Source organism: Nansenia antarctica, assembly GCF_963989245.1.
Source record: "Nansenia antarctica genome assembly, chromosome: 8".
Classification (NCBI taxonomy): domain Eukaryota; kingdom Metazoa; phylum Chordata; class Actinopteri; order Argentiniformes; family Microstomatidae; genus Nansenia; species Nansenia antarctica.
The window spans coordinates 49,352,221-49,362,814 of record NC_137678.1 but is presented as its reverse complement, the minus strand read 5'-3'; the positions used below and the strand labels follow the sequence as shown (position 1 = coordinate 49,362,814).

The 10,594-nt window shown below is 42.3% G+C and overlaps 2 protein-coding genes across 2 annotated transcripts; one reads left to right on the top strand and one right to left on the bottom strand.

Moving 5' to 3' along the window:
• Positions 1-3,587: 3,587 nt before the first annotated feature.
• On the bottom strand, positions 3,588-4,720 carry LOC308164360 (tubulin alpha-8 chain-like; the record flags this gene model as incomplete). Its single annotated transcript, XM_080538467.1, has 3 exons — positions 3,588-3,962; positions 4,035-4,420; positions 4,609-4,720. The coding sequence occupies 3 exons, from the start codon at positions 4,718-4,720 to the stop codon at positions 3,588-3,590; spliced, it is 873 nt and encodes a 290-aa protein (XP_080394593.1).
• A 3,130-nt stretch (positions 4,721-7,850) lies between these two features.
• LOC308164359 (C-C chemokine receptor type 2-like) lies at positions 7,851-9,963 on the top strand (the record flags this gene model as incomplete). The annotated part of the gene is made up of 2 exons (XM_080538466.1): positions 7,851-7,863; positions 9,050-9,963. 2 exons carry the CDS (start codon positions 7,851-7,853, stop codon positions 9,961-9,963), a joined length of 927 nt encoding a protein of 308 aa, XP_080394592.1.
• Positions 9,964-10,594: the final 631 nt, after the last annotated feature.

Here is a 10,594-nt window from a genome sequence, read left to right as displayed (position 1 = left end):
GTTCAAACCGGCGGACTGCAGACCTTGCGATCATTAGACGCCGGCTCTACCGCCTGAGCCACTGCCGCCCCCTTTATTAACAAAGCTTTATTGACATTCTTCTAACTGACAATATGTTTTAAATCAGTTTAGCTTGGCCTGCTCTCCTGCTTACAAAAGAAAACTTGGGGGCTTAAAAACACTTTATAACAAGGCAACTGAGCTCACGTCACAACACTTACTAACGTGTCCATCTTCAAGAATTCAGAGGAGATCAGGATTGAGATCACATTGCTGGGTTCTGTAACCGACAAACACCACATAACCAACCACAAAACAAACTGCCAGAGACCAACAACACACCACCATTCAAGTCCAAATAAAAAGTTAAGAGGGCAACTGCTGGCCAATAGTTAACCTTTCAACGCTAGAATGCTAGAACTCCCAAAACACTAGCATGAAAAAAGAACAGGGTAGATATTATTATTTATTATTTTTGTATTCTTCTTCTCTCTGTAGGTCTGTGATACCATACTTGGACACGCCAAGGAGCGCTTCTCCTTCACAAACCACCTGGTCAGTGCCACCTTGCTGCAGGGGGACAGGTTTGAAGAGTACAAGGGGGCCTTTCCGGAGGATGCACTGAACAGCACCTTGAAGGCCTACCCAATGCTCAGTGGAAGCCAGCTGAAGACCGAGCTCAATCTCCTCTACAGCAAGGAGGAGTTCAGAGCCTGTCGTGGTGCTGTGGACCTCTTCCAGCTTTTTATGGAGAACAATCTTGAAGTGTTTGCAGAGACTGTCGCTCTCCTAAAGATCCTCATAACCACACCCATGACAGAGAGGTGCTTCTCGACCTTGAAAAGGATCAAAACCTTTCTCCGGAACACCATGACAGAGGACAGGCTGAATGCATTGGCCATGATGTCAATGGAGAAGACACTGGTGATTGAAATGACAGACTTTAACCAGAAAGTCATTGAGAGATGTGCAGGCCTGAAGGAACGAAGGGCAAAATTCATGTTCAAGTAGTGTAACTGGGGAGGGACACAGGGTTTGAAAGTAACAAAGAACACATTTATTATCACAATTGCATTGTGTTCCATGTCTTTCTCCATTGAATAAATAATGCCTAGTTGAATGGCTAAACAAGACAACTGTCTGGACAGTACAATCCATTTGAGCTGCTAGAATTATTCACCTTACCGCTGCACAGATAGACAAAGGGTTTAAGTCCATTCTGTTAACATTAGGTCTACTCTGCTAACAAAGACTATTCCAGTTGATTTGTCAGTTGTTGTACATTATATTTTTGTTGTGTTTGCAGTTTGCCCTTTAATACAAGTTATATACTGTATATATTCTCATGCTAGCAGTTGATATTCTTCCCCGTGGAGCATGCCCCCATAACCTGTGCCCCACCAGCCGCCACTGCAGTTTACCATACACATGTTGTGGCCATCATTCCTAGCAGCTTTATTTAGTTTTATTTTATTTATTTATTTATTTTTCACAATAGTGCTTCGTGATGCCCTGTGAAACAGTCCTATTATCCAGTGGTAAGTCCAGAGACTGTAGACACACAAACAAACAAGCATGATAATATATACATACAGTATGAGTTGTTGGAATGATCTCAGTCAAATTCAAGCACTGCTATGCATTCCAGCATTCAAGTCATCAGCCATACTACTGTAATCACTCAAAAGTCAAGTTACTTAAAGTAGTAAGTTATAGGACTAATCTCTTACCACAAGAGGTCACTCTGTTACTATCCATCACATACCACACACACTTCACAGTATGGAGTAAAACCACTGCCAATTAGTGCGTTATATCTGAAGAAGAAGATAATACTTGTATTCATCCCCAAGGGGAAATTATCTGTTTTGCACACCCACATGCACAAACAAGTCAATGAGTCCACTTGTCTATACAGTCAGTAATGTTCTGTACTGGGTCTATACAGTCAGTAATGTTCTGTACTGGGTCTATACAGTCAGTAATGTTCTGTACTGGGTCTATACAGTCAGTAATGTTCTGTACTGGGTCTATACAGTCAGTAATGTTCTGTACTGGGTCTATACAGTCAGTAATGTTCTGTACTGGGTCTATACAGTCAGTAATGTTCTGTACTGGGTCTATACAGTCAGTAATGTTCTGTACTGGGTCTATACAGTCAGTAATGTTCTGGACTGGGTCATGTGTGTTGTGGACCCCAGGCATCGTCGATGCTTCATTCAACTTAAACAGGGAACAAATTAATGAATACAATATTGCTACATGTGCAAACTCTATTGATGCTGTCTGAGAGATTATTTTCCTATGACCATTTCAGGATATATACAGTAGTGGAGGGAAACACGTGAGACTAGAGAAAATGTGTATGACATGTGACTTTTATGATCATTTCACAGTACCTCCTACTGTGAGTACAGGAAGTTGCAGCAACAGTATAGTAATACTCAGAAGGTAGTTCATTCGTAACAACAACAACAACAATAATAATAATAATAATAATAATAAATATAACCGCAAGCGGCAATGGGGCGTGTTCCTACAGATATGTCCCCATAACCATAAATGGAGTGAGATTGAAAGACACGGGGTAGATCTACAGACAGGATGTAGATTGACAGATAAGGGGTAGACCTACAGACAGACAATCCCTGTGCATGGCATGTCAAAGTCAGGGCAATTGACTCAATGCACAGTATACTGCATGTCATAGGGGAGGCGCCAAACCTTGCGGCGGCAATAGTGAGGGCAATATATAGTCAACATAATTTACGCATGTTTCTTCAATGTAAGTAAGCAGGCTATGCCACCATTACCAATATAACTGCATTGATCTGCGTTTGTCAAACTTTGTGACAAACTGTTCTGTTTAAGCCCCCCAATACAGAGAACCCATCTATTCCCAACTGCGGAACTATGGTAAATATAGTGAACAAAACAGATCAATCTTTGTTTAAACATATGGTAGTGGCCTAGTACCGCAGTCTACAGTGCACATATGCCATGGGTTCGAACGCCCATGCCCTGCTGACATGCCCTCTCCTTACTTTCCTGTGTCACTATATCTGTCCAATAAAATGAAAAACATGAGTGGGACTGTCCCACTCAGAATTATTTTTATAAATAATGTATGGTGCATTTCTAGCACATCTGATGTTCTGCTATTGAAGGATAGAAAACCCGTTTTCTTTAGTGTCACTCATGCAAGATAAGTTGTTCAAAATGTGTCTCCACCCCTTAGTAGCTGCTTTCTGCGAAGGACTTGGCCAGACTTTCCAAACAAAGAAAGCCGTGTCTCAACAAGGTTAGATTACTTGCAGTCATGCTAGTCATGTCAATACCTACACCCGTCTTGTGCTACAGTACATGTCAATCCACAAAACCTAGTAGCTACACAATCTTAAGTAAGCCCTGCTGCATAGCTTAGTTGTTGTTATTTTTAAAGGAAACTTGGACAGATGCAACCAAACATTTGTATGCTTTGAATGGATGAACAAACCAATGAAGTGCAAATTCTTCTGGATTTATTAATAAACGTTTAGACAAGGGATTGCTGAGAACAAGTATAAACACTGAAGACTGGACAGGGTTTAATATTCTTCCTCATCATCTTCACAGCAGTCACCAGAGTCCAGCCCCACCTCCTCATAGTCCTTCTCCAGGGCAGCCATGTCTTCTCTGGCCTCAGAGAACTCCCCTTCCTCCATGCCCTCACCCACATACCAGTGTACGAAGGCCCTCTTGGCATACATCAGGTCAAACTTATGGTCCAGTCTTGCCCAAGCCTCCGCTATGGCAGTGGTGTTGCTCAGCATGCACACAGCCCTCTGCACCTTGGCCAGGTCTCCCCCTGGCACCACTGTGGGCGGCTGGTAGTTGATGCCCACCTTGAACCCAGTGGGGCACCAGTCCACAAACTGGATAGAGCGGCGGTACTTGATGGCAGCAATGGAGGCATTGACATCCTTGGGCACAACGTCACCGCGGTACAGCAGGCATCATGCCATGTACTTGCCCCGCCTAGGGTCGCACTTCACCATCTGGTTGTCTGGCTCAAAGCAGGCATTGGTGATCTCAGGGACAGATAGCTGCTCATGGTAGGCCTTTTCTGACGAGATGATGGGAGCATAAGTTACCAAGGGGAAGTGGATACGGGGATAAGGCACCAGATTAGTCTGGAATTCGGTCAAGTCTACATTCAGCGCTCCGTCAAAACGTAGGGAGGCGGTGATTGAGGAGACAATCTGGGCGATGAGGCGGTTGAGGTTTCCATAAGAGGGCCGGTCCACTCCAAGGTTACGCTTGCAAATGTCAAAGATGGCCTCATTGTCCACCATGAAGGCACAGTCAGAGTGCTCCAGGGTGGTGTGGGTGGTCAGGATGGAGTTGTAGGGCTCCACCACTGCTGTGGACACCTGGGGAGCTGGATAGAAAATAAATCAAGGCAACTAGTCATTGGAGTACCACACAAGAGAAGTTAGGCCTCACATGCTACAAACACAGACTACATGTAATGCAGTGTCATTTCAGTTCTATGAACCATCTACCAGTGTAGGGCAAGATTGCAAATCCTTACCAACAACTGTAGGCTCCAGATCAACAAAAACAGACCTGGGAACATATTTCCCACTCCCAGTCTCATTGAAGAAGGTTCCAAATGATGAGTCAGCCAATGAAACAGCACCAGAGCCTGCATGGACTGTCCCATCTGGCTGGATACCATGTTCCAGGCAATACAACTCCCAGCATGCATTGCCCATTTGGACACCTGCTTGGCCGATGTGTACAGAGATGCACTCCCTCTGTTAAGAAAAACACTTAATCTTAGACTAACAAGTCAAATCGTTGTCATTCTGTACCAGCTACCATTTATCTAAATTGTGTACCAACAGGATTACTGTGATAGGAATGGTGGGGCTCAACATGTCAAACTGAATTAATTGAGGATCCAAATACTGTGTTAGTGTGCAAGCAGAACTTCAGAAAGAAATGCACCTTACATTTCAAACAACTTAATCAGTTCAAGGAGGTATACTTACCATCGTTCAGCAGTTGGCAATGGACGTTCTTCTTTGAAATGAATGTTTGCTAAACAACACCCTGAAACAAATATGTCACACAAATCACATGAGGTCAACTATTTTTAAGAGTAATTCAGTTGTGTTAGTGACAGCAGCATGACCTACTTGCTTTTATTACTCTACAGCACAACACAGACATTCTAGCTTACCGTACTCACCTTGAACACAATGCCTTCGGAGTAAATTATGCTGATTATATAGGGCAGTCACCTGCCCTTAATGCTGCAGTAGGCGTGGCATTCATAACCTCAACAATCCAGTGCAGTGGGTGTGGCGTTCAATTGAACTTCATTTAAAGGAATAGTGAGCCCAGATGAGTGCTAAGCAAATTGGACATCACTTTTTTTGTATATGGTTACAATTGATTCTCGCTGTGACTCTTTCAATTTATGAAATTGGTTATTCCAAATCCTTTTCTGTATCTCTAAGTAAATGACACTTCACATGCTAAACATATCTCATAGAATAAATCTCAAGTATTTCACCACAATAGAGCAAGCTTTCACATCACTACTGACAACTGTAGATTCCAGATTAATAGCTCTAAGCATATTCAGGGATGGAATTTATGGATTTGGGCCTCTGGCTAGCTGGGCTAATAGATAGGAATTGCTAGTAGCCTGGCTATGATGATACTAGCCCAGTTTATGTAGTTGTACAAGCGAGAGTATATACAGTTAGGTCCATATTTGGACACAGACAGAATTTGTGTTATTTTAACTGTTTACCAAAACATCTTCAAGCTAGTTAGATAATGAATATGGGCTTAAAGTGCAGACTCTCAGCTTTAGGGTAAGGGTATTCACATCCAAATTGAAGGAAGGGTTTAGGAATTACAGCTCTTTAATATGTAGCTTTAATACAGTACCCCAGGGTTCTGTCCTAGGGCCCCTACTTTTCTCCCTCTACACCAAGTCTCTTGGCTCGGTAATCTCTTCACATGGGCTCTCCTACCACAGCTACGCAGACGACACTCAACTCTTCCTGTCCTTCCCCCCGTCTGATGTACACGTGGCAACCCGTATCTCAGCATGTCTCGCTGACATTTCAACTTGGATGGCTGACCACCATCTCAAGCTCAATCTTAACAAGACCGAGCTCCTCTTCATCCCCGGGAAAGCCTGCCCTCTCCAAGACTTCTCCATCACAGTGGAGAACTCTACTGTAACGCCCTCCCTGACAGCCAAGAACCTTGGAGTGATCCTGGATAACCGACTATCCTGTGCGGAGAACATTGCAGCAACGGCTCGCTCCTGCAGATTCTTCCTCTACAACATCAGAAGGATACGACCATTCCTTACCAGAGAGGCAGCGCAACTCTTGACCCAGGCACTGGTCATCTCCCGCCTGGATTACTGCAATGTACTCCTGGCTGGGCTCCCCGCTTCAGCCATTAGACCTCTGCAGCTCATCCAGAATGCTGCTGCCCGGCTGGTATTCAACCTCCCCAAATACTCGCATGTCACCCCTCTCCTTCGCACCCTGCACTGGCTCCCGATAGCAGCTCGCATCAGATTCAAGACCCTGGTGCTTGCATACCAGGCAGCTAAAGGGACAGCCCCTGCCTACCTGAAGGAAATGGTAACCCCCCAAACCCCTGCCCGCTCACTCCGCTCCTCCACCTCGGCTGGCCGACTGGCCCCACCTCCTCTACACAGCAGTCGGGCTGCCCGATCACGTCTCTTCACAACACTGGCTCCCCGCTAGTGGAATGAGCTCCCCACGGCCGTCAGAACGGCTGAGTCACTACCCATCTTCCGTCGTAGACTGAAGACCCATCTCTTCAGGTTACATCTTAACTGCTCCTCCTGAGACATCTTCTGACCCTCACCACTACGTCTCCTAAAGACACCCGCTTTCCCCTCTACTGTGTCCCTAAGAACTTCTATTGCCCCCCTTGTACTGTTTCTCAGTTTCTCCAGATTATATATATATTTTTTAGTAGAAGACGATAGGGAGAAGGTGTTTTCTTCTATCAGTGGCCCCGGGCCCGAGCTAGATTACTCTTCCTGCAACGAATGGTGGATTGCTGATTCACATGCTTAGTATTCAAATGTATTGATTGTAAGTCGCTTTGGAATAAGGCGTCTGCTAAATGCCAAAAATGTAAATGTAAATGTAAAGTAATGTTCTGGACTGGGTCATGTGTGTTGTGGACCCCAGGCATAGCTGCTGCTTCATTAAACTTAAACAGGGAACACATGAATGAATACAATATTGCTACATGTGCAAACTCTATTGATGCTGTCTGAGAGATTAATATCTATGACCATTTCAGGATATATACAGTAGTGGAGGGAAACACGTGAGTCTAGAGAAAATGTGTATGAAATGTGACTTTTATGATCATTTCACAGTACCTCCTACTGTGAGTACAGGAAGTTGCAGCGACAGTATAGTAATACTCAGAAGGTAGTTCATTCGTAACAACAACAACAACAACAACAACAACAACAACAATAATAATAATAATAATAACAATAATAATAATAATAATAATAATAATAATAATGATAATAAATGCCATCTAACTGACGCTTTTATCCAACGCGACTTACATTGCAGTCAGTGCATATGTTTCAGTACGGTCCCAGCGGGATATTTCCTAAAAGAAAAAAGAAATCCCCAAACAGGAAATGTTTGAGGTTTTTCGGTTTGTTGCAGACAAAGACATAACACTTTTTCCACCCCTAAGCCAATCAAAATCCAACAACCGGGTTGACGATTCTTACATTAAGAAAGACAACACCAAAGAGCCACTGATTACTGATCATGTCTATGTCAGGTGAGTACATATTCTGATACAAAACAGGAGAAGAGGAAACCTACACTAAATTCTAAAATATATCCTTATTAGGCTATAATTTAATCTTTTACTATTCTTCTTCTCTTAAGAGAAACACATATTGATTTATGAATAGATTTAACAAGTCATGTCCAAATGATATGATACTGTAGAAAGATGAACAACAATGCATTATTGTATGTATGGAGTAGTATAAGTATAGCCTTTTAATTTCAATTCTGATTTTAATACTTAACTTGTGAGGACTTGTTTTCATGTCTGAAGGCAGAAATATTGCATACACCTGTAGGTGTCAGAGCAGCCCAGTAATCTTTATGACTTATTTATTGTGCTGACTTGCTAGTAAAATACATCTAGTATTGATCCAGGGACACAAAGATGACTTAATACAGGTGCATCTCAAACCAATTGAATATCATGGAAAAGTTCATAAGTTTCTGTAATTTAACAAAAAAAGTGAAACTTTAATATATTCTAGATTCATTACACATGAAATGAAATATTTCAAGCCTTTTTTGTTTTAATGTTGATGATTACGGCTTACAGCTCATGAAAGTCAAAAATCCAGTATCTCAAAATATTAGAATAATATTATTACATAAAACCAATCAAAAAAAGATTTATAGATTTATAATACAGAAATGTTGACCTTCTGAAAAGTATCTTTAATGTATGCACTCAATACTTGGTCTGGGCTCCTTTTGCACAAATTACTGCATCTATGCGGCGTGGCATGGAGGCAATCAGCCTGTGGCACTGCTGATGTGTAAGGGAAGCCACAGGCTGATTGCCTCCATGCCACGCCGCATTGATGCAGTATTTTGTGCAAAAGATGCCCAGACCAAGTATAGAGAGCATAAATTAACATGCTTTTCAGGTCAGGATTTATATTTTATAAATCCTTTTTTTGTCTTATGTAATATTCGAATATTTTGAGATATTGGATTTTCATGAGCTGTTAGCCATAATCGTCAACGTTAAAACAAAAAAGTAAATATTTCACTTCATGTGTAATGAATCTAGATTCTAGATTCTAGAATATATAAAAGTTTCAATTTTTGAATTAAATTACGGAAAATAATGAACTTTTCCACAATATTCCCATTTTTTGAGATGCACCTGTAAGGCTAAACAAAAATAATACAACTATTTTTACTTTCTGCAGAGAGTACAACATATAATTATGAGGACTACTATAATGAAGATACGCTTGATGGCCAAGCAGGCCAACTATGCAACAATGGTAACGTGAAGAAGTTTGGACGGGTGTTCCTCCCCACTCTTTACAGCTTGGTCTTCATCATCGGGTTCATCGGTAATGGCCTGGTGGTGTGTGTCCTGGTGAAGTACCGCCACAAGAGCAACATGACAGACATATGCCTCTTCAACCTGTCCATGTCAGACCTTCTGTTTGTCATCTCTCTGCCTTTCTTGTCTCACTATGCCGCCACAGCAGAATGGGTCTTTGGGGACTTCATGTGCCGGCTGGTGACAGGATTGTATGTCCTGGGTTTCTATGGCAGCATCTTCTTCATGGTGATCATGACTTTGGACCGCTATGTGGTCATAATTCATACTCATACCATGGCCAGGCACAGGTCAGTCCGATGTGGGATAGCTCTGTCTATGATTGTGTGGGCCCTCAGCATGGGTGCCGCTCTTCCCACAATCGTCTTCACACTGACCGATGAAGGGAAAAATGGATCTGGGTTTACATGTAAACAAGAGTATCCTGTTGATACCTTGTGGAGAGAGTTTGTGTATTTGGAAATGAATGTCTTGGGCCTCCTATTCCCGCTTTGCGTCATGGTGATTTGCTATTCCAGGATCATTTTGACTTTAGTGAATATCAAAAGCACAAAGAAGCATAGGGTCATCAAACTGATATTGGTTATAGTAGCTGTCTTTTTCTGCTTCTGGGCCCAATACAATGTTGTCATTTTTCTACGTTATCTGCAATATCAGTTGTATTTCACTGACTGTATGGTATTACAAAAGATAGATCTGGCTATGCAGTGGACAGAAGTGATAGCATTTACACACTGCTGCTTGAATCCAATTATCTATGCCTTTGCTTGACAGAAATTCATGACATATTACTACTCCCTCTGCGATGACGCAGACTTATTAACAAAAGAAACACCCATGACAATAGCAGTTGTTGTCATAGTAATTCCAGGGCAGAAATGTCCCGAACTGGTGCTTTGGAGCGTTCCATTGCCAGAAGGCACTAAAGTGAACAATATAGGCTAGCATGATAAAGGCTAGGAGAGGCTAGAAGTGTGGATTTACCAAGGAAATGATACCTACAGTAAATGGTAGCGTTGGGCTCCTGTTGGACAGGCAGATAGCAGAGAGAATGTTCAGCAACTGCTGTCTTTAAATAACCCTGATTCATCATGTGCTTTCTGCATGTCATAGGGGGTGATTAAAAGCCTTCAGGGAGGAGATGCATGGCCTTGGTGTAAAATACAAAGGATTTTGTTTATTGCAATAACGGCACATGGACTTCCAAACCAATTCCACATGTTCAACAATGGCACCAGGAAGAGAGAATAATACCACTATGTCACGTTGGGGAGACGTTTTCACGTTTTGATTTCTGTAGATCATAATAGGACAATGTGGAAGAAAGATACATTGATAGCCTCCAATTCACATCAACAAGACACATTGTAATGCAAACTATCATGACTGTCAATAGTTTGAA